Source organism: Panthera uncia, assembly GCF_023721935.1.
Source record: "Panthera uncia isolate 11264 chromosome D3 unlocalized genomic scaffold, Puncia_PCG_1.0 HiC_scaffold_8, whole genome shotgun sequence".
NCBI lineage: Eukaryota > Metazoa > Chordata > Mammalia > Carnivora > Felidae > Panthera > Panthera uncia.
Genome location: NW_026057586.1, coordinates 7,894,602 through 7,918,620, shown reverse-complemented (window position 1 = coordinate 7,918,620; position 24,019 = coordinate 7,894,602). Strand labels below are relative to the sequence as shown.

General features: G+C 37.8%; 1 protein-coding gene across 5 annotated transcripts in view; it reads right to left on the bottom strand.

Moving 5' to 3' along the window:
* The window catches only part of RTTN (rotatin), a 162,721-nt gene that overhangs the window by 29,235 nt on the left and 109,467 nt on the right, over nucleotides 1-24,019 (bottom strand). For all 5 annotated transcript variants that reach the window (XM_049619629.1, XM_049619628.1, XM_049619631.1 and 2 more), the window contains 6 exons: nucleotides 18,480-18,573; nucleotides 13,731-13,926; nucleotides 11,213-11,303; nucleotides 8,569-8,722; nucleotides 5,855-5,992; nucleotides 2,478-2,695 (listed from right to left, as the gene is read on the bottom strand). In XM_049619629.1, coding sequence (XP_049475586.1) covers nucleotides 2,478-2,695; nucleotides 5,855-5,992; nucleotides 8,569-8,722; nucleotides 11,213-11,303; nucleotides 13,731-13,926; nucleotides 18,480-18,573 — 891 coding nt within the window. The remainder of the gene's footprint in view (nucleotides 1-2,477; nucleotides 2,696-5,854; nucleotides 5,993-8,568; nucleotides 8,723-11,212; nucleotides 11,304-13,730; nucleotides 13,927-18,479; nucleotides 18,574-24,019) is intronic.

The window sequence follows — 24,019 nt, the reverse complement described above, 5'->3', positions numbered from 1 at the left end:
AAAAAAAAAAAAACATGTAATTTATCATTATGTGTTGCTGTTTCATAACTCACATTTTAATAACATTTTAATTCACATATCTTTATATAGGGCAGAGCAAAGAAAATATAGTGTTTGTAGTTTAATAAAGCTCATTAATAAATGTCCCATCTCACGTCAGGCACTTCCTTTCTTTACTTTCTTTGTCTTGAACTTGCTTGTGTCCTTCTAACAAATGTCATGTATTCATATTCTACTGTTTATATGAACAAGAAGAGTATGATTTATTAGGAAAAACAGTTATTATAATTGGTTAAAGTATCCATATCCACATAGAATAGTTTGTGTCTTTTGTAATTTGGAAGAAATGGAGAGGAAAATTGGCTAGTCGTTAGGAAAATCATTGAGATGCCCTGTGGCTCTAGGGTACCTCATTTTCTTTGGCCAAGAAGGTAACAGCAAAAGATTATAAATGATAACTTTTACAATGAACAGTATTACAAAATATTAAGGAAAAATAAGGGCAAGGTAAATTTAGAAAATTCCTGTGGCACAGAATTTTTACTACATACATTTATTTTAATCTGGTTCATCAACCAACATGGACCCCTATTTATCACAAGCCTAATCATGATTTCTTGAAACAGCACCAGCAACAAGCAAGAAAAACAGCTGGCAAGTAAAATACATTTGGTTTGGCCTAGCTGGAGGTCTTTCAATTTCACCTGGTCCAGGATTGGCTGCAGGACCCATGGTCATGGCTGCCTTCAAGACTCCCAGAGAGACAGGGCATTCCGGGCCTGGGCAGGGGGCGGGGGAGGTGCACTGCCCTCACTGGGGGAAAGAAAAGGATGCAGGGCTCCACAGATCCTTACATTCCTTGAGGGGAAAGTGTGTCCATAAGAGCCTAGGAGAAAGGTGCCCCACCAAAGCCAAAGTTAGGAGATTAATAGTGCTTTTGAAGTGGGGCTGGGTGACCACTGAAAAAGTGTGAATTTGAGTTTCCTCTTACGATAGGCTTTCAAATGCAAAATCAGATAAAGCCAGTTGCTTTGATGGGGAATGAGATAACCGGCACACAGCCATCCAGCTTGGGTTCTGAGCTGAGTGGAGCAAGGAGGCAGTAGCTACAGAGAAGCTGGGGCCTCCTAAGAGTAAGTGACTTCGAGCAATGCTGTGGGGCTCTCTTCCCCCTAGAATCTCAGCTTCCCAAGGAGCTGCTGGAGATGGGAGAAAATGTTGTGGGACCTTTATCAGGCTCCTTATCTGTGCTCTGAACGTAACTGTAGTCCCTTGGGCAAAGGAGACGGAGACATGAGTCTGCCAATAGCTTGGGGCAGGTTCTGCTAAGCTTGGGGCAGGTTCGAGCTGGACCGGAGCCGTCCTTGCCTCTTCAGCCTTGTCTCCAGTGCTCCCACATAATGGAGGCTGCTGCCCAAAACCCAAAAGTGGCCATTCCAGCAAGATCTGTACATCCATAACTCCCACAGGCAGAAAAGGGGCAAAACCCCCTAATTCTAAGAAGCAAAGGGACGGCAACAAATCGGCAGACTAGAGCAATCTTCTGTCTTTATAAAATGTGGCAGGCTGACTGGGAAATGAAAGCAAATCCTTCAAGGCAAAAGTCTACTTCTTTTCTACCTTTCAGCAAGAAGTTGAAAATCATAAAACCATATGACTATTAAAAAGAGGGATTCTTAATACTGAAAAATCTAGCAATTTCCTATTTGTAAAAACAACTATGCAACTTAGGAAACACTTCAAAGTTTTTTTGTTAATCTATTTATAAAATCATACTTTACTGATTTTACAGTGTTTTCCAATGAACGAAACTCTTGGTTCGTGTTTTAGGACTGCAGAAAGTAAGTTTATAACAAAGGCAGCATGGTTTAGAAAGGGGGCATTTTCTCACAAATGTGCCAATTAAGTCAACCTACCTCTATATACAAACTACCCTAAATATATGTAATTCACTTATATAAATCAAATGTCATTTAGGTGGACATATTTTCAGAGACATAGACATGTCTTTAAAATGGCAAAACATTACGAATTATACCTGCATTCCTGAAATATAATATTATAAATTATAATTATAAATTTTATTTATAATAAATATTTATTATTTATCATTTATATATTACTTATTATAATGAATAAATAAACAATATTTATTATAAATATAAATGATATATAAATGTAATAATAATATTGGTCATGGCATGGCACACTATTTTGGTGAACTGCTGGATTTAGATTTCTACTATTTCATTTTGAATTCGTATATCATATTCATTAAAGAACCTAGCCACCAACATCAGAGGGCCAGGAACACAGAGGAGATTATTAATTTAACTTCATATACCTTTATTTAAATGGTCAAAATGAACATTAATCACTTTTTAATTCAAATGATTGAAAAAGATTTGTACAAGACAAAGACTGAAAGTCAATTTACTGAAACACTAAAAGTTTTGAAAGACCAAGAAATCACATACCTGAAGAATTACTTCATTGAGTCGTTCTAGAGATTTCTGATTTTCCTGAGTTTTGTCAAGGAGTGAAGCGATTGATGGACTGTGGCATAAATTTGTTTTATCCTTATCCTGGAGACACCTCTTTGCTTCTTCAGTCAAGAGGACAGAAAGGAACTGCAGGCTGGCAGTACACAGGGTGGGGCAGGTTATAGACAAACCCACACAAGTGCACAACATATCTAAAAGAGAGATGCAAATGTTTGAAAACAACTTCAAAATTAAAGAAGTGAATCAGATAGATCTGAGTAATTAAGTTTATAGCCTTTTTATTTCTAATGAAGTAAAGTTATCAGTAGTTATAAGGATCATGAGAATAACTCTAGTGTTTGTTTAAAAATAAATAGTCAATATTAAGACAACACAATCAAGGGATCTATTTAATTTTCATTTCATTCTTTTTATATGGGTTGTTTTTTGTATGAAGGTGTGTGTGTGTGTGTGTGTGTGTGCGCACGTGCATGAATGGACATATACACAGTATTTGCTAAGTCCCAAAATAAGAGGATCACATATATATGAATATTGATCCCTTTGGGGTCTACTGAGATCCACAAAGTTTCTAGAATTTTTAACATTTTAATTTTTATTTCAGGGCTACCCTAAAAAAATTAATGTAACTGTACTCTGAATTATCTAGATCACTGTGTAGTTATGTTTCTGTTTTCAAACAAGGTGATGCTAAATAGTACTTAAAACAAGAGTATGCAGTGTTGACATGATGTAGAAACAAAGGTTTCATGGCAGTTCACAATACAGAACAAGAGGGGTGCCTTGGGGGCTCAGTCGGTTAAGCGTCCGACTTCGGCCCAGGTCATGATCTCACGGTTCGTGAGTTCAAGCCCCGTGTCAGGCTCTGTGCTGACAGCTCAGAGCCTGGAGCCTGCTTCGGATTTTGTGTCTCCCTCTCTCTCTCTGCCCCTCCCTAGCTCACACTTGCTCTCTCTCTCTCTCTCTCTCTCTCTCTCCCTCCCTCTCTGTTAAAAATAAACTTAAAAAAAAATAGAGAACAAGAGTGGTTATGAACAAATTTGCAAACATAACACAGATTAGAAAGAATAGGCAAGCCAACTCAAAAGAATCTACGCTGAATCAGTCATTAATTTCCTCCTGTGAGCACTGATTTAATCAAAGGAACATCTGATGTGTTGTATTAATTTTATTAATCTGAGTATCACGGGTTTATAATTTTGTTACGTTTTACTTTTCTATTATTTGGAATTTATACCTTTATAAGAGTTATAACTGTAAGAATTTCTACCTAGATTCAGGCTTAAAGAAATTCTTATTCTCTTAAGTAACATAAGAAAAATATTTTAGTGTGTCACTTTATGAGAATTATGTTCATTTAAATGATGTCTAAATATTGTTTGAGTTTGAGAAAAGACTGTTATAGATAACATAAGTTACAAAGTCATCATGAGATGTTTTAAATATTTATGAGCACATGGGATGGAAACTAAAAACAAAGAAAAACACCATGACAAGGACTAGCAATGATCATTTTTATTAGTTAAGTTTCCATAAACATTACTACTATCAAACCTAGCTGTTTAGCAGTAGGTATTTCTGATTAGCACCATATTACCATGCATGTGTTTTGTAGATAGATTTTTAATTTAATATGTCCTTATTTTATCACCAGGAAAACCGTGTCAGGTGAACAGTGTTCAAAAGCAGGGCTGAAGGCGAAGGGCTGGAGAGGAAATGAGTATTTTATGCTTTACAGGTCATATGCCTTTGTCACAGCTCTTCAACACTACCACTGTAGCAGGAAAGCAGCCACAGGCAACATGTAAGTATATAAGCAGCCACAGGCAATAAGTATGACTGTGTTCCAATAAAATCTTTATCAGAGCGAGCGGCGGGCCAGATCTGACCACTTGGTGTAGGTATGCTACATGAGTAGGACCTTGCTTTGTATTATGAGTGAATCAGGTGGTAAACTAATTTCCCCACTACGGCTGTAGGAAAATCTCAATTACACAATCTCTTTCAGTTTTAATCTCTCTTAACAAAACAATAATTTCTAAATGGACGCTATTCCTATTAGGGTAAACTCAGAACTCCTATGTCCAAACAACTAACAATTCTGTTTCTTATTGAACATGTATTTCCCTATAAATATTACTTCAAAACTACCACTCTGGTCACAAAATGTATCATCCATCTAAATTTATAGAATGACCAAATGAGAAAGTAAAATATGAAAAAAAAAAAATTGGTGATAACATGGAAACTTAAAATAGAACTCAATTTTGAATACATTTAAACTAGTTATTTTTAAAAAGTAACATAAATATTATTTATAAGCATTTATGTTAAAAAAAAAAGGTCTTCTTGCTATGCTAAAATTTAAGAGACTACATCAAAAATTAGTAGTTATTTAAAAGAATAATTTGTCGGAGCATCTGGGTGGCTCAGTTGGTTAAGCATCCAACTTTAGATTTCTGCTCTGGTCATGAACTCAGTTTGTGAGACTGAACCCTATATTGGGCTCTGCACTGACAGCATGAAGCCTACTTGAGGTTCTCTCTGTTCCTCCCCTGCTCTTTCTCTCTCTGTCAAAATAAATAAATAAACATTAAAAACTAATTTGTTTGGGGCACCTGGGTGATTTAGTTGGTTGAGCATCAGACTTTGGTTCAGGTCGTGATCTCGCAGTTCATGAGTTCAAGCCCCACATCGGGCTCTCCAGTGTCAGCACAGAGCCTGCTTCAGATCCTCTGCCCCCCACTCTCTGCCCCTCCCCTGCTGTGCTCTCTCTCAAAAACAGTAAATAAACATTTTAAAATAAATAAATAAATAATTTGTTTATACTAGTAGGCAACAATTATATGAAAAACATCTTATAAAAATAATTACCTATAACTACACTCTTAGCATTTCTGTACTCTAAGAAAATCCTTCCATCTTCAGACAAGGCACTATATTTATTATAAGTTTCCATGTTATCATATATACAGTATTTAGGTGTAGATTTACCCACTTACAGTGTATATATGTCAGGAAAGAGACTGGTTTCTACACCAACACATGAGAACCTGTCTCATTGTTTTACAATCATGTCATATCACACGTCTCTTAATAACACCACAGGCTTTTCTTACCTTGTTTTTATAGTTTTTTCAACTGGGTTTCAACTTTTCAAAAATGCATTTTGGAGGTGCCTCAAGAACACAGCAGATTTCTCAAAGTAAATACCTGGTTTCTCTTTCAAATATAATTAATTTTTTATAATTACTTAATTTTAGAGAATACACATATAGAAACTGTAAACAATAATTATGTTAATTTTTAGTAGCAGAAAGATCCCCAGCCTCGTGAGTGCATCTTCTTACCGATCACTGCTGCCCAGTGCTTGGCCAGAACCACGGTCATAGCCGGGAGAGAGGCAAGAGCGGCTTTCCTCAGGAGTACGGCCAGAAGGTTAAATAAATGCGTCCATGTGTGATAAAAAGCCGATACCAACTCTACATCTATAATATTAATGAAAACATTTCAAGCTATTAACACAAAGAATAGAAAATACAAAGCTCACCAGATACTTCATACTTCAAGTAAGAGTCATGCACGTGTCATATGAAGATAAATGTAATTCCGCATGACCCAACATTTATTTCCATTAGTTTTTCATTGTTTCCTAAAGTTTTCTCTCATCTATCCCCTACATAAAGACAAATAAATACACACTCACACATCTTCCTCTCATTAACGTCTATTCAACAACAAATCAGAAGGTATGACAAACTGAATAGTACGCCTTAAATTCAGAACCACATATTGTGCATATTGTAAAAGCATGGCATTGTCTGTGCTACTTTTATAAGTCAAGTTTCTCCTGTTGTCTTTCTCCCCTTTGTGCAGGGTGGAGGAAGAAAGCACAATGTGCCAAAGTCATGGCAGAAAAGCAAGGAGAATGTCTTTGAAGAACCAAGAGTACTGCCCTTCAAAAAAAACAACACAGAAGGGGATTCTGCAGCTTTGCCTATGGCTGAGAATGGAGCGATTCACCTTCTATCCTAAGGACAGCTTTTCCCCTCTCTACGTGGCAAACGGAGGCTAGAGAGCAGTAGCAAGCTTAGGATTGTCTTCTCGGACCACGCCACTGGCAATATCTGCCAGCTTTTGTCAAACTCCACTACCAAGCAAACTGAGAACGTCGATCTCAAGGTTCTTCTGGAAATGGTATATTCCAGGGAGTTTGGACTATAGCAGTCCTTGGTATGTGTCTCAATCTTCCGTCATTCTCACCTCTATAAGGAGTCTTTTTAGACTATCTTTTCTCCTTATCATCCCCATGAAATCTTAATTCCACAGATTCTATACGTCTGCTTATGTACTTTCAGTATATCTTTACTTTATACATAAAAAAAAAAAATTAAGTATAAGGCTTACTGATTTTACTCAAGATGGCCAAATAAAACATTTAAGCTGAGAGTTAAAATTAAAAATTAAGAAGAATTCTTATTTTTATCTAAAAACAAGAAAAAAATTAAAAAGCAATCACTTTATAACTTCTCTTGCTAAGTAACTTTCAATATAATTTACTTGCTCATATAAATTAAAATATTTCCAGTTATACATGAAAATTAGTAAGTCACATACAATACATACTAGAAGTATAATCAATATTTTATGAAATCATTCAAAAGTATTATTTTTCCAGAAAAAATTAATTTCTTAAAAGTATTTTTACTGAACTTATGCCTTTGCTTGATACGAGAAAATGACTTCTAATTCAACCAGCTATGAGATATACATTCAGACATCACTGACGTTTTTTATTTTCAGCACTTTACAGAATTAATGATGGGCCAAATAACTTACAAAATAATAAAACATATACTATTTTTATTTAATTCTCAAAGCCCAAGTCAGACACAAAAGCAAGAGAATCAATTAAAAAAACATCCACCAGTCAGCCAATGACAACCAAGACACGACATGACTTTGGGACATCTTGCCACATGACTTTGCCACCTCTTACCACATGACTTTGGGATCAAGTGCTGAATCAAAAGTCCTCTAGTCACAACCATCCATGCACTATAGTTTTTAGCACTGATATTGCATATTTCCTGTTTATCTTCCACGAGCTAAACACCAATGCTTCCCAAGTCATACCCAAGAACACCCAACAAGAGAAATTAAATACTAAAAAATATGACTTTATTGGGTTGAACTAACTGAGCTCTGAAGGGCCACAGACCATCGTAATTAAGATTTTTTTCCCCCACCCTTTCACTTCTTGGAGGGTGATATTGCCCTCATAGGGAATGCACAGTCTACCCTGATTTGCTTAGTTAGGATACCACTGCCACTTGTAAAATTTCCAAGTAAGGAATTATTATTCCTCTTACACCTGGATATTTGAACACTAATTGGACACTGAGGACTAGATTTGCTGGCATCATAAAACATTTCACTTACCTAAAACCAAACAAATCCATAAAATTCAAAAACCTAAATAAGAATGAATTAATAGGCAAAGAGCCATTTGGCAATAGTCAAATTATCAATTACTTCATTATAAAATCTTTTAAATAATTACCATATTTTATTTCTGATAAAGTCCTATACTGTTTTAATTTTCTCTTCTATTAAGTACTATATTCAACTTTTCATCAGAGTATATTTTTCAATAATTTAGGACCTTACCAAAATTTTTATTATATGCAACACTTACTTATAGTTGTTATTGCAGATAAGTTATAAGTAGGTCATGTGGCTATATCCATAGCTTGTAAGAATAATGAATATCTAAAACTCACTGTACTTGCTAACATTACATTAAGAACTTTGCCCTCATTTAAACTGACAGCACAGGGTACAGTCCTTCATTATACTACATACTTGCCTCAAATGGCCTCCTGGAACCACTTAAAACACCCAAACTATAAAACATGTTATAAAAAAAAAAAAGCCTTCCAAAATATCGGCAAAACACAACATAAAATTCAACCTTGAAGTGAGTACCTGGTGCAGAGTAAGATTCTTTTTTTCCCTCAATATGCTTTACTTTCATACTAAACGTGAAAAAAAGAAAGCTTACCTAACACATCTTTGATGCATATGGTGAGGACCCCGATGATGTTTGTGATAAGAGGTTTCAGAAGCTCTTCCTGAATCACAAGGTCAGGATCTACCAGTAAACATGACTGCAGAAGCCTGGACAAAGACGACAGGTATTCTAGGAGAGAGGACACCTATTTGAAAAAAGAGATAAAGTAAAACAAAACATATCATATGAAAAGCCTAGCTCAGTGATATTTCTGTCTTCTATGCATTGTAAGTCACTTTCTTTGTACCATAAGTTACATAAAAAACTAACAAAATATTAATCGTAATTTTTAAAGATCTAAAATGAATATATAGCAGACAGCATGATTTTCTCATATTATAAACATACCATTAATGATCACATTAACACTGTCAAGTATGATAATACCAAACAAGGCAGTATTTCAAAGCCAAATTTCAAACTCCTTTTAAAGAAAGAGAGCCTTTATAGTTTTTAAGTAGCTAAACTGTGGAATCAATATTCTGGAAGAAGTAGGAAGGGGCATTCCAAAGTCATAAAGCCTACGATTGCATAAAGAAAGAAAGATGACAAAACATTCTTCAACACATCTCCTATCATGTAAAATGCAAGTTTGTGACATTTAATTTCCTTATTGTTATGGAGTCTTTTTTGATGCCTTTGTACTGAACGCTATTGATTGCAGTTATAATAAGTCTGACATCTAATGTATGAGGTGTTACCATAAACAGATAAGCCATGGAAAGTGAGAGCAAACGAGAAACATCAGAGAGGGAACCACGGAATCACTGAAGCCTCTTACAAGCCCACACACTCGGCCCGCTTCCTCAGCGCCTCGGCTCTCAGCTCAGATCTCACCCTTGCGAGGCGTCTTCTGACCACCCTACCAAACACAGCACCCTCTCCCCTGCCGCACACCTTTTCCTCACACTCATTTTTCCCATACCATTTGTGTGTGTGTGGGGGGGGGGGGGGGGTTGTTTTCTTCTGTTTTAGAGAGAGAGAGAGAATGGTCGAGAGAGAGAACATGCAAGCAAGCAAGGGGTAGAGGGGAGGGAGGGAGGGGGAGAGAGACACAGAGACAGAGAGACAGAGAGGCAGAGAGAGAGAATATGAATCCCAAGCAGGCTCCACACTCAGAGCAGAGCCAGACGCAGGGCTCAATCCCACGACTCTGGAATCATGACCTGAGCTGAAATCAAGAGTCAGACGCTCAACCGGCTGAGCCACCCAGGCACCACCCCTGCCCCATACCACTTGTCACCAGCTGATAAAATAGTTCACATTTTATTTACTGCTTACTGTCTTCTGCACCAAGGACAGAATTCATATGGGCAGGCGTGTGTGTTTTCTTTGTTCACACATCTGTCACTGGCACCTAGAACACAATCTGGCAGAGAAGAGGTTCCAGAACTTTTCTGGAACGAATGAGGAATTTTGTGTGAGGACAAACAGCTAAGAAGCATTTGGCCTACACAAGTACCGAACGAGCACCTTCCATGGAACAGACACTGTGCTCAGCACTGGGTACACAACTGATGCCTAAGAACAGTCATAGCCCTGCCTTCATGGAGCTCACTGCAGCCTCTGGCCTCATGACCCCCTACAGATTCGCTCTGGCCACTCTGGCCTCCTTGCTATTTGCTGGATAGAACAAACCAACCCCGATCTCAGGGATCTGGCAGTGTCCTCACTTACCCCAGGTTACATGTCACTGTCTGAAAGGCCCTCCCTGACCACCCTAAGTGGAAAAGCCCTACCCTCCCAGCTCTGAAAGCATTTCCTGGCGCCTTTGTTAGCTGTTCTTCTCAGATGTGTATACGGATTTGCTCATGATCTGCTCTCCCAACTTGAGAGGAAGAATCTTTATTTTATTCGCACAGGCAAGACCCTGGTACGTGGTAGACCCTCAATAAAGATTTGTCAGCTGGACAGTGAACTGGAGGAGGGAGCCTTATGCAAAGGCTCAGACTGCATTGGGACAAGTATTTTGAAGATGATGTGTTACCCAGCCTTATAAGAGGGGGGGCCTGCCGTGGTCAGAAACCCCAAAGACAGCACCGCAAAGCAAATCTTGTAGCCCTTCTTAAACTCTGAGTTAGGGTAACATTTCTACTAGCAACAACTACACAAGGAGTTCTTAAGCATACTTTACATACAGACTCTAGCTACAATCAAGAACTTAAAAATAGTAAATATCTGTAAAAAAACAAAAATAAATTTATTTTTATTAGGTTGGGTTTTGAAAATACATGGAATTTAGTCACTATCTATTTTAACAACTTCAGTTTAGGTGCAAATGATAGACATGGCCTAAAATCACAGAATGGGAAGGTGGCCTATATAATGTCTTCTTTTTTTAGTATGGTGCTCAAAGATATCCAGATCTGTGAATAAACATCTACAGCTGGTTAATAATGGAATTAGGAAGAGAATATAGATCTTTAAACCTCACTTCCCTTTTCTGCCATCCAAAGATGTTTCAGATTAAAATGTTAAGTAACCTATTTCAAATAACCTCATTACACCATGTCTATCCTCAAAGATCTTCATCCTTCTCCTACGGTTAGTATATCCTTAGCAGAATTTATGTTTCTGGCACTTAAAACAAACGCACAAACAGACATGAGGCGAGAAGGAGACGTGAGACACTTACCTGAGCCTGCGTGTGCTCAGCGGGAGGGGACAAAGGCAGTGGCGCCTTGAGCTCCTGGACACAGCTCTCTAGGAGGGTGGCATCTGCGATGCTGCAAAGAGCAGAAAAGAGGAGTAGTGCACTGCTTACTAAAAATTAGTAAATCAGTATTTGAAGTTTGAATGTAACCTTGAACAGAATTCAAGAGAAAGGATCTTTACAGAAAACAATGGCTGTCAGAGGGAAGGTGGGTGGGGGGTGAGGCAAAATGGGTGACAGGGACAGGGAGGCACAGGCCTGCAGCCATGGAACGAGAAAGTTACGGGAATAAGAGGCACAGCATAGGGAACACGGGGAATGATACTGTGACAGCGATGGAACAGGACAGATGGTAGCTATGCCCGTGCTGAACACAGCATAATGCATAAACTTGTTAAGTAATTAAGACGTATACCTGAAATGAAAGTAACATTGTGTGTCTACTCAAATAAAAAGAAAAGTAAAAACAAAGAGAACAGATTTTCATAAAGACAATAAATGTATATAAAAAGGTATCCCATAATTATTTTAGAACACAGGAGAAGATCCTATCTAATAAACATGGGAAACAGAATTCTGAAGACAAAAAAAATCTAATGAAAAGCAGAATAAAATACAAAGAAGCCCTTCTAAAAGGGAAGCAAACAAGAGAAAAAACTTGGTGGTTAGTTTCCTGTTTAAAACAGGAAAAATACTTGCTAGGAAATAAGTTTTGATTTACAAAGTAAAAAACAAAATAATGCAAAAAAAAAAAAAAAAAAAAAAAAAAAAAACAGGAAAAAGTTTCTAAGTCCTGAATAAAGAAAAGGTATAGAATATGATTAAGCCTTTGCCATAAAAGATTCTTTAATAACTCTGTGGCCTCAATTTCACAACAGACTCTTCTTGAGAAGCAAGAGTATTCCGAAAGTTCCATTTTGATCATTCTTGAGGCAGAAAAACATCCAAGAAGAAAGTCAATCAACAGGCAGGTTCCTTTTCCAAGTCTAGCAGGTTATCACAGTGGAAAGATGATGAGTAACTGTGAACAAACTCACACCTCACGGATTATCTGAGTGGTAAACGAGTAATGGCAAGTGAAGTGAAACAAGGATACTTCTTTCTTTTTGGAGTTTTCTTAATACCCCAAAATGAAAGAGAAAGTACTGCAATTTGGCAAAGAGGAGGACGATATCTCAGACAGTGAAAGTTCTCAAGAAGAGCAATGCAAATGACTACGGGGTCAACAGGAGGTAATAATAATCCACTGGCTATAATAATCCAGATGGGAAGAAAGCAAAGGAACAGTTACTATAAAGAGAGTATCCTAACAGGAGTGCTGATGCATAGGGGTACTTGTACCCCAATGTTTATAGCAGCACTCTCAACAATAGCCAAATTATGGAAAGAGCCTAAATGTCCATCGACTGATGAATGGATAAAGAAATCGTGGTTTATATATACAATAGAGTACTACGTGGCAATGAGAAAGAATGAAATATGGCCCTTTGTAGCAACGTGGATGGAACTGGAGAGTGTTATGCTAAGTGAAATAAGTCACAGAGAAAGACAGATACCATATGTTTTCACTCTTACGTGGATCCTGAGAAACTTAACAGAAGACCATGGGGGAGGGGAAGGAAAAAGAGGTTAGAGTGGGAGAGAGCCAAAGCATAAGAGACTCCTAAAAACTGAGAACAAACTGAGGGTTGATGGGGGGTGGGAGGGAGGGGAGGGTGGGTGATGGGCATTGAGGAGGGCACCTATTGAGATGAGCACTGGGTGTTGTATGGAAACCAACTTGACAATAAATTTCGTATTAAAAAAAAAAGAGAGAGGGGGAAAAAAAAAGAGTATCCTAGACGTCATCACTTGATCCTCACGCTAACCCCAATAACCAGATGTTATTAATGAGATTAATAGTAACTTCCCCCAGACTGCAACACTAGGGAGGGAATGCCCTGTGAGAAGACCCTAAGTGGGACTGATTCAGTATCTACAGCCTTTCTCACTATACATATAACCAACACGATAATGCAAAGGTCCAGCCAGAAGCTCATTCACGTTAGCTAAATGAAAGAACGAAATCATGATCTTCTAAATTTTATCAGAGTGTTATGTAATAAAAAGTTTAATCCCCAATAATGAAAAACTCCAAATGAACTTAAACAACGATTTTCAACCCATGGCCCCTATTCTGACATAGCCCTACAGAGGTGAATCCCCAAAGCCCTTCACTTCCATTTAGAATGACCAAGGGACTGCACCACAGTTCTTGAGTATGGTGCAAGACAAATAAGGTTCAGAACCTCTGAATTACAAAACAAAATCAGGACGGTGGGAGTAACAGTCCGTGTAACAAACCCGTACGAGTACTTTAACAGATCTAAATTGAAACTGTCAGGACAATTCTGCAAAAGCAAAACCCCTCAGTCTAGTGAGCCAAAAAGAAGACAGAGATACATTCCCGGCACGCAAGAAGTCTTGCACCAACTCGTTTCTGCTGCCCGGCCTCTCTTACCTACAGAGAAGCTCCACGAGACGGGCCTGCCGAAAAGCATGTGCAGTGTCTCCCGGCGCAGTCGCCAGGAGGCCGTCCAGGAGGCTGCACACCGCCGCGAGGAGAGGCGGCGTCACCACACGCTGCCTGGGCAGTGCGGCAGGAAGGGACGCGTCGCGAGGAAGCCGTGCCGACGCGGTTTCATGCTGACCGATTACTGGGAATAAGCATAAAAATTAGCACAGTTTTGTTTCCTTTGTGTTCATGTACAACATTCGCAAGTTCTGATCATCGGAGGAAAGCCCCTGAGAGGGCCAAAGAGAGACGACTGGGGAGCTCGCTAGGGCCCGGCTCATCACAAACCTGAGGTCAAGGAGGCAGATATCCAACTTCTCCACTGTGTGTGTGTGTGTGTGTGTGTGTGTGTGTGTGTGTGTGTGTGTCTGTCTGTCTTGGATGACAGTGTAAGAGCCAAGACGAGATGGGCAGAGCATGGTTTTGTGCCCTCGTGCCCTCAAGCACTCAGACACTGAGGAACAAATAGATGGTCCCCGACCCTTTTTCTAAGACTCTAGGGGCCAGAAGTGCTTCAGAATTCAAAATATTTTAGATTTCAGGAAAATAATAAGATGCATGTACCTACCATACATTAACTAACCTCCAATGAGAATTTGGGCACTACCACGTAATGAAGTAACTATTTCTCTAGTGTAACACTTGTACAATCACAGTAAGCTGGATGAAGAAAGGAACAAATACAACCTCAAACCAGTACTGGTCAGGTTTTGCAGCAACTGTATTCAGGTATGGGCAAGTTTTATACCAAGTAACTTTTGAGAACACTTAAGTTTTCAGAGATTCTGGATTTTAGAACTGAGGATATGAGATTGTGGACCTTTCCCAGAAAACTCAGCAAGGGATTGTTACCAAGAAAGCTATGTCTGTTAACCTACATCAAGATTTCCCTCACAACCCTCACTTCTTATTTCTTTTTTAAAGGAACACTTTATTTTTAATAAATTCAGATTTATAGAAGGTACAGAGTACAAAGAATTCCCATATACCTTCACCCAGATCCCTACATATTACTATTTTACCACATTTTATCTACCTACATACCTCTCTTATTATGAACTGTTTGTAAGCTGCAGATGCCCTGCCCTCTCAGCCCTAAATTCATTTCCTAAACAGAGACTTTTGTCTTTTATAATCACAGTACAGTTAACCAGGAAATTAACACTGATGCAGTAATATTCTCTAGTCTATAGACCTTCTCCAAGTTTGCATATTGTTTCACTAATGTCCTTTACAGCTCGAGAGTTCTTGTTTGGATCCAAGTCAGGACCACACTTGGCATTTAGCTGTCATGTCTCTTCGGGTTCTAAACTGGAAGATCTCCTCAGACGTGCTCTTTCAGGGCTCAGACATTCTGCAAAGAGCACAGGCCGGTTACTTTGTAGAAGGTCTGATGTTTGATGGTTCCTCGTGGTTAGATCTTCGGTGCATCCTACCAGGAAAACATGATTTCTATCTGTGCCATTATTGGTGGTTAACCATTTGATCAAATGCTGTCTACCAGGTTTCTCCACTGTAAAGTTTCATTTTCCTGTGTAATTAACTAATTCCTTTGGGGTGGAATTAGGAATATAGAACTTTGGGACAATGGAGCATCAAGAAAGATTTGATACTTTAAACGAAATAAAATCGGGAAAATTAGATGCAGGTAATCCCACAGAAACCGTTCCAGTGGTTTTAAGGGAAAAATGTAAATATTCACAAGATATGTGTTACATGTTTGCAGCATTTTTAGGTTAAGTTTAGTTTATAGAAGAATACCAATAAAAGGGGAGGGCAGGGCAGTTCAGAAATTCAAACTCATCCAATATATTTAAATAAAACTTTTCTACTTTATCTAGAGAAAATTATCCTACTTACTTATATTAATAGTGCTCAAATACACTAACATTTTTAACGGTTCCTTTCACCTTTGTGCATCAAATGTAGGCTTACTGATCATAAGAGACTGTTTTTTTTTAATATAAGATATATATGTATTTTTTTTTTACAAACGTTTAGAAACTCAATTTAAAAATGAAAACTCGGGGTGCCTGGGTGGCTCAGTCAGTTAAGCGTCCGACTTCGGCTCAGGTCGTGATCTCACGGTCTGTGAGTTCGAGCCCCATGTCGGGCTCTGTGCTGACAGCTCAGAGCCTAGAGCCTGTTTCTGATTCTGTGTCTCCCTCTCTCTCTGACCCTACCCCCATTCATGCTCTGTCTCTCTCTGTCTCAAAAATAAATAAGCATTAAAAAAAAAATTAAAAAATAAATAAATAAATAAATAAAATAAAAATGAAAACTCACGTCTGAAGTGGCCCTAATATACATTTACAGAAAATTCTTTTCATCCTGTCCTAAATCATTTCGAGGCACATTCATTCCCTGGTTAATTAAGAAGCAGCAAAACAACAAATAAAAGGACTAACCAGCTTCACTGGCAAATCCTGCTACATATTCCAGCTGAGGGAACTAAAATCATATTAACACTAAAATAAATAAATAGATAAATAAGTAAATGTAAAAGAAAATCACATTTTACCTTAACATTATTTTAAAGAGATGGAATTCAGGAAGACATCTAACAACAACAAAATAATTGCTCTAGTCTTATGGCTCACTGACAACATATATTCAATGCTTTGCAGCACTGTTCATTGGCATATTCAACAAAAAGGATTAAAAAGTTTTTTTTGTCAAATATACATACTTAAGTGATTGGCTGAACCAGTAAAACTGTGCGTGAATATACATTCTAAACACAGTCTTTGAAAATAAAATAAATCTAAATCAAGAATAATGTGACAAAAAAACAAAACAGAAAAACCCCACACAACTATATGTCCACACCAAAACCTGTACATGAATGCTCACGGCAGAGTTACTCATAAGAGCCAAAAAGTAGAAAAATCCAAATGTTCGTCAACTGATGAATGGGTAGGTAAATGCAAGTGGTATAACCATACCACGGAATATCTTTAACAATACATAGAGAGTACATACCAGCACATAATACAATATGGGTTAACTTTGAGAATGTTATCTAGTTGCAAAAAGCTAGTCACAAAAAAATACATAGTGTATGATTCCATTTTTTTTAAGTTTATTTATTTTTTGAGAGACAGAGAGAGACAGAGCGTGAGCGGGGAGGGGCAGAGAGAGAGGGAGTCACAGAATCTGAAACAGGCTCCAGGCTCTGAGCTGTCAGCACAGAGCCCAACGCGGGGCTTGAACCAACGAAACGGTGAGATCATGACCTGAGCTGAAGTTGGATGCTCAACTGACTGAGCCACCCAGGTGCCCTGTATGATTCCATTTTTATGAAATTTCCCATAAGGAGGGAAAGTAGGTTAGTGACGCACTAGGCCTGGAAAAAAATCGAAAACAGATGAGGAGTGATTGACAATGGAAAGTTTTCTTTTTAGGGGATGAAAATGTCCTCAAATTGACGGTGGTGATGCTTGCACAGCTCTGTGCAAAAACCAGTGAACTCTACACTTATTAAATGGGTGAGTGTATGATTATTTGAATTATTCTCAAATTTGATTTCATGCTCTGGGCTCTTAACAATTTAAACCATGTGGTTTGCTCCTTTTATTCTTAAGATCAAATGAGTACTTTCTACAATTAAACACTCTTTTATATTGTTAACGTAAATTACTAAAAAACAAAATGGGATGTTGTTTAGGAAGTCAGGGAACAGATATTATAATGAAAACTCTGAGTAAAGTCTTAATTAAGCAATTATTTCTCAAGTTTTCTAAAGCCTTTTCTCTGTGGATGCTTATACTTCAGGGTGTAAAGTACCTTCTTTTCAGGCAGCAGCACATTCCTTCCAGGTGAAGAATTTAATGCTACAATAAGGCCTGTATGTTCTCCGGAATAAATACAAGCTAAGTTGTAATCTCCCAAATATACAAAGTTTGAAGCATAATAGAGTTGGAAGCAGTCCCTAATACAAAGAAGAGAATTTATATATTGCCATTAATAAAAATAAATCCCAGGCTATTCATCAAGCATTTCTAATAAAGACTCAACATGTTTTGTGTGCTTTAAATGGAAGCATACCCTTTGAAAATATTTATGACCAGATTGTCTCCACTTTCAAGTGGACTACTGGGGTAAATTGAAGTGTTTTCCCTAAAAGGGGGAGAAAAATGAAGTTAACTAACATTTATGAATTCCCAAATTCAAACATGAAATATCTATGCTTAACTAATAAGGAACCATAGGGCAATTAACTATTTATTTGATGACTAAATTCCATTTATTAGAGTATTTGTTTTGTTAACTTCTGATTTATTCAAACTCACGGACTGCAAGATCATGACCCGAGCCGAAGTCGGACACTTAACCGACTGAGGCACCCAGGCGCCCCTAATTTTGTTCTTACAGATATTTACTTTCAAAATATCTGGACCAACTTGTCATTTTTCTTTTTGAAAGTAGAATGTCTGGGTGCCTGGGTGGCTCAGTCGGTTAAACGTCCAACTTCGGCTCAGGTCATGATCTCGCGGTCTGTGAGTTCGAGCCCCGCGTCGGGCTGTGTGCTGACAGCTCGGAGCCTGGAGCCGGCTTCGGATTCTGTGTCTCCCTCTCTCTCTGGCCCTCCCCGACTCGTGCTCTGTCTCTCCCTCAAATATAAATAAACCTGAAAAAAAATGTAAAAAAAAAAAAAAAGAAAGAAAGAAAGTAGAATTCTTCCTAAAAGGGTACCTTGAGCCACAAACTGGTCGTGTGAGGCTTCAGGGAGAGGCGCTGTGGAGGGCCCAAATGGTGGAAATTCAGTGCTTCCGGATGAAGATGCCACCTACGGAGCAGCAAAGAAAATGATTTTATTCTTAACACTAACTAATGTTACCACATGGAAAGCAAAACAGAACCAATATGTACATACAAATCCTTAAACAAGAAGGTTTATGACAAAACTATACTAGTTAATACGACTGGAAAACATTTCATATTTTAAGAGTTGTAAGTTTTTTGAAGGGTACTTTCAACTTCTTTTAGGACCTGCTGGAATTTATGTAAAGCAGCAAGTCAAAGGAGCAGAGTTTTGATTTGAAGCCCATTTAGGATTTTAAGGTCTGGATAAGGCCTACTCCCTCTTATCATCCAAGTGTTAAAAGGCTAAACCATACTCCTTTCTTTAACTTTTGCATAATTCATTGCGTCCTTGAGATATTTTGTCCTACTTGATTCATAATAAGAGGGGTTTTTTATAAGTATCCAACGACACACACAAATTTTAACAGTGCCTATGAAAAAATCAGCAGAAATACTAAACGATTCTTCTTTACCTTTTCCCATTTCACAAAAGAACTGTTTCAGGTCATATGTGGACACAGTGTTTCAGAACACAGTACTTTTTATTTTTTTAAGTTTATTTATTTATTTTGAGAGAGAGAGAGAGAGAGACAGAGTGCACATGAGCACATGTATGCAAGTAGGAGAGGAGCAAAGAAAGAGAGAGAGAGAGAGAATGAGAATACCAAGCAGGCTCTGTGCTGGCAGCCTGGAGCTCCACAGCCTGATGTGGGGCTTGAACCCATGAACCATGAGATCATGACCTGAGCCAAAATCAGGAGTTGGATGCTCAACCGACTGACTGAGCCACCCAGGTGCCCAGAATACAGTATTTTTTTAAAACATTAAACATAACACTAATTGTGTAGAAGGCAAACACAATTTCACCTACAGATCTACAGATGAGCAGACTGTGTGGCCTCCTAAAACTGAAAAAGCTCAAACTGATGTATCTGGCACCTTCTATGTGAAAAACATCTTAGCTGCAGAGGTCAGATCATTCCTTTTCTTACCATCAATTTACTCCACACACCTAGACAAGCTGCAGGTCAGTGCATGCATAGAGCAAGCATGTCAGTAATCAATGTCAACAGATCTCATGAATCAACCCTATCTCAAACTCAGATACCATACACCTCAGTACTCATACACTAACTGTGCATTTAACATGCAAAGTAGGATGCCTTAGACATGATATGATAGAGTCAAAGCAAAAACCAAGGTTGTTTTTTTCTTTAAGTTTATGTATTTTAAGAGAACGAGTGGGGGAGGGGCAGAGAGAGAGGGAAAGAAAGAGAATCCCAAGTAGACTCCACAATGTCAGCACAGAGCCTGATGCAGGGCTTGAACCCACAAACCACGAGATCATGACCTGAGCTGAAATCAATAGTTGGACACTTAAGCCAAATGAGCCACCCAGGAACCACCCCCCCCCCCAGGTTTTTGTTTTTAATACTAAAATAAAGCAGGGTTATTTATCTCTTTATTTTTAACTGTATTTGTTATTGAGAGACAGAGAGAGACAGAGCACAAGCAGGGGAGGGGCAGAGAGAAGGAGACACAGAATCCAAAGCAGACTCCAGGCTCTGAGCTGTCAGCACAGAGCCTGACGTGGGGCTCGAACCCACAAACCGTGAGATCATGACCTGAACTGAAGTCAGACACTCAACCGACTGAGCCACCCAGGTGCCCCCAGGGTTGTTTTTTAATAAAAAATGTAATAACAAAAATAAACCAAGGTTATATTTTATTTTCTGTTAGTAAAGAGAATATAAATTTGAAGAAAATGATTGATGGAACTTATATCCAGTTTTTAAAATCCCCCTTTGAACTTAAGACTTTAATCATCTCTCATCACTTCAAGTGTAACATTATAATAACAACAGAAAGCTGTGGCCAATAAATGTAAGCCTAGCATGTAAAGTCATCCAAAAAAGAAATCCGGACAAATTTCAGTCTAAATAAATCATTCCTAAATGATCATGTATTAAATACCTCATTTTATATAATATTAGGTCCAGATAATAGGAAACACCTAAAATTTATTTTTCTAAAAATGGTATTTACTACAACTGGCTCTAAGAAATGTGGAAAAAAACATCCTGTCAACAAACATCCAAATAACTTTTACAGTCTGTGAGGACAACAATCATAACTGAGATTGTATCACAAAGCACGCAGGAGCTAATAATATATGGCACCTACCACAAGCTCCTTTGTTTATATAATAAAATTGAAGAGAACAATGATGCTAGAATCCTTTACCTTTTCAATTAACATCCTTTCAACGGACACTCAAGCAGCCCTCACCACTGACAAAGCCAGAGGTAGCATTCAGAGCAGGAAAAGAAGGTTTCTAAGGGCTCGTTAGAAGAAAGCAAAGTCACGGTTTGTGACCAAAGGTCAGACAGTAATAAAAGTTGTGATTTTCCTTAATATAGTCCAAGGAAGTGACATACAAATTCAGAAAATATGATTTTAGAAAGCATCTGCCTAATAGTTATATTATAACCTACCCCGTATGGTTGAGAAAACACAAGGACTTCTTTATACAGTAATATATTGTGCTTTAAAATTTGATTATGGGTGATTTATATTATCTACTAACATCTATAGTTTTTGAATTTACTATATTAGCACATTATTATTTTAACAAGACAAAAAGGTATTAAACTGAATTGCTCTGGTTCTCTACTCAAATCCTTGCTTGTTTGAAAATAATCTCTAATGGACATTTATTTGGTTATATGTAATAATATGTAAATATCTGACTTGTCATCTTGCAAGTAACTTGTGAATATCTGACTTGTTATCTTGCAAAATTCAAGTCTTAGCCTCTGGAAGGTGGAGGAGGTTCACATGAGCCCGTAGTGCTACAGGTAGAAAAGGCCTGATCTAGTCCAGGTCCTCATTTAGAGATAAGGACCTCAAGTAAGGGCCCGAGGTCACACTCTCATTAGGATTCTCAGTTGAGGACTACGTTTATGACATCACAAATACACTCAAGTCAGAAGAAGCCCTCAGACAAACCTCCAAAATGCTGACCAATCTTGTCTGCGAGGAGATGCTTCTTTCTCCCCACGCCGTTTCCATGGAGGAGGGGTTGGCTTACTTTCCCAGCAAACTGAGCAGGCTTAGCCACTCCTTCCCCCACAGCAGAGAACTCACGTTCTCATTTGGTCTCTACCTCTTAGGAGCCAGAAAGCCCACAGTGGGAGCCCAGGGCTGTCCTTACAATAGTAGGTCTGGTTAATTCTTCTGTCACTTGCTCTTTTCATTAAAAGGGCTTCAGAACAAAATCACAATCTAGACATTTTTTTCCTCTTTCTCGTCTCCCACATGACACATCCTGAGATTTTCAATTTACACTCCCTTGATAAGACAAATAAAACTGGGTTTTCTTGAATTGAAGTATATATACTTGGATCTTTATCACCTTGCTGGTATATAAGAGGCAATAAAAGCCTGTTAGGGCAGACAAATTGATGTTACTTAAAGCCACTGTCCTAAAACGGAATCAAATTTTGCTTATAAAAACCAAAAAAGATAATAGCCTTTTCTTCAATGTGTTTAGAAACAGATTTGAGAGCTAAAGAAGTTTTCTAAATCATGCCTCATTGTAAAATAGTAAGAGTCCCTTTGAAGTAGCAGAAAATAGCAAAGTCATTTACCGTATCAAAGTAGAATTTGGGTTAAAAAAAAAAGACAATTTGGGACGCCTGGGTCGCTCACTCAGTTGGGCGTCTGACTTTGGCTCAGGTCATGATCTCACGGTTTGTGAGTTCGAGCCCCGTGTCGGGCTCTGTGCTGACAGCTCGGAGCCTGGAGCCTGCTTCAGATTTTGTGTCTCTCCTTCTCTCGGACCTTCCCCTGCTCATGCTCTGCATCTCTCTGTCTCTCAATAATAAACATTAAAAAAAGTTTGTTTTTAATTTAAAAAAAGACAATTTCTGTCATATAAACAAAATGCATCAATGTTCAAAACTGTTTTCTTTGTATTCTACCTTTCAGAAATGAAAGAGTTCACTAGATACTTCAAATATTTTTGAAAGCTAATTTAGCACTTGAATGTTTTATTTGTCAAGTGATCTTATAATACTTTCCATCTTCTTTCATCAGATGTAGTATTGGTGCCTAAATAAGTTATTTGATTTTTAAAAAATTAAAAGAGAACAAAGGAAGAAAGGATTTGTGAGATGAAAAAGAGAGGGTACAAATCTACTCACATTTTTCAAACATGGCAAAATATAAAGTATGAAACGTTTCCAAGGAACACTAGGGTTCCTGTGCTCACTTTTATAAATGATACCTTTCTCTTTATGCTCAAGAGCGGGGAAGCTTTGGCATGCTTCACAATTTGTAATCATTAATTCGAACCAAATTACAACCAGAAGTTTAAATCACTCTGACTACATAGATCCATGATTCAAATGGAGTGTGTACAACATAGAAAAAGAAAGCTCAGAAAAATCTCCCTGAAAGAACGAGCATAAGATGATATAAGCTTCTCTCCTGTCTATCTGTAAGATCACTCACATGCAGAGACTTAACCCCAGGGCACAGTCCCAGTCCCTACGCCCTACTGTATATAATTTAAGAGAACAAGTTGCCTAGAGCTTGTCTTAGTCCACTCTCCATTAGCTTTGTGACCCTACACCAAATACTTAAATTCCCGAAGACCTTACTTCTTCACTTGGGAAACACTACCGCTCTCAAATGGTTTAACACCATTTGTAGCACTTCAGCAAACAGCACACTAGAGGGTGTTGATTCTGAGCTCTAAAGGCCAAAAGTTGACTCTCTACTTACATCAAACCTTATTATATAAAATAATCAGTTCCTACCAAAATTAAGAAAATATATTTTAGCACAAATATAAAATAAGACCCAAACCTATTTTACTTACCTCAGTTACAGTTACCTGGTTAATAAAATTGCTGAAATCTATCTCAAAATGTTTTTGCCAATTTCTTTAAACACTTTCACTTGACATTAATGGCTAAACCTCTATAGTAACTTAGTTTGGATAACTTCAGACGTATGATAGTGAATACAAAATACAGAAAAACATATAAAATAAACACTATTTGCTCTTTCTAATAATGTTTAAAAGAATAATTATTTATAAACTAGTACACACGAGGCACACATAATGGAATATTCTATTTTCACCAGCTATTGTATTCATGCTAATGTCACATACAAAATAATCATAGTAGGAAAAACTAATGTGGGGGGATTTGCTTTTTAACAACCAATACCTAAGTTTTGTTTAAAGAATCAATACTAAATTTTTATACCAAAAAAAAGTGTTCATTTTCATTATACTACAGCCCAGTGGCCTGTATTACTAATACCTGAGGAACTAGAATCTCACTTATATTTTCTTTCTAACTAAAATATACGGGTTCTTAGACCCACAGGTGCTTGAAATTTATTTAAACAAAGTA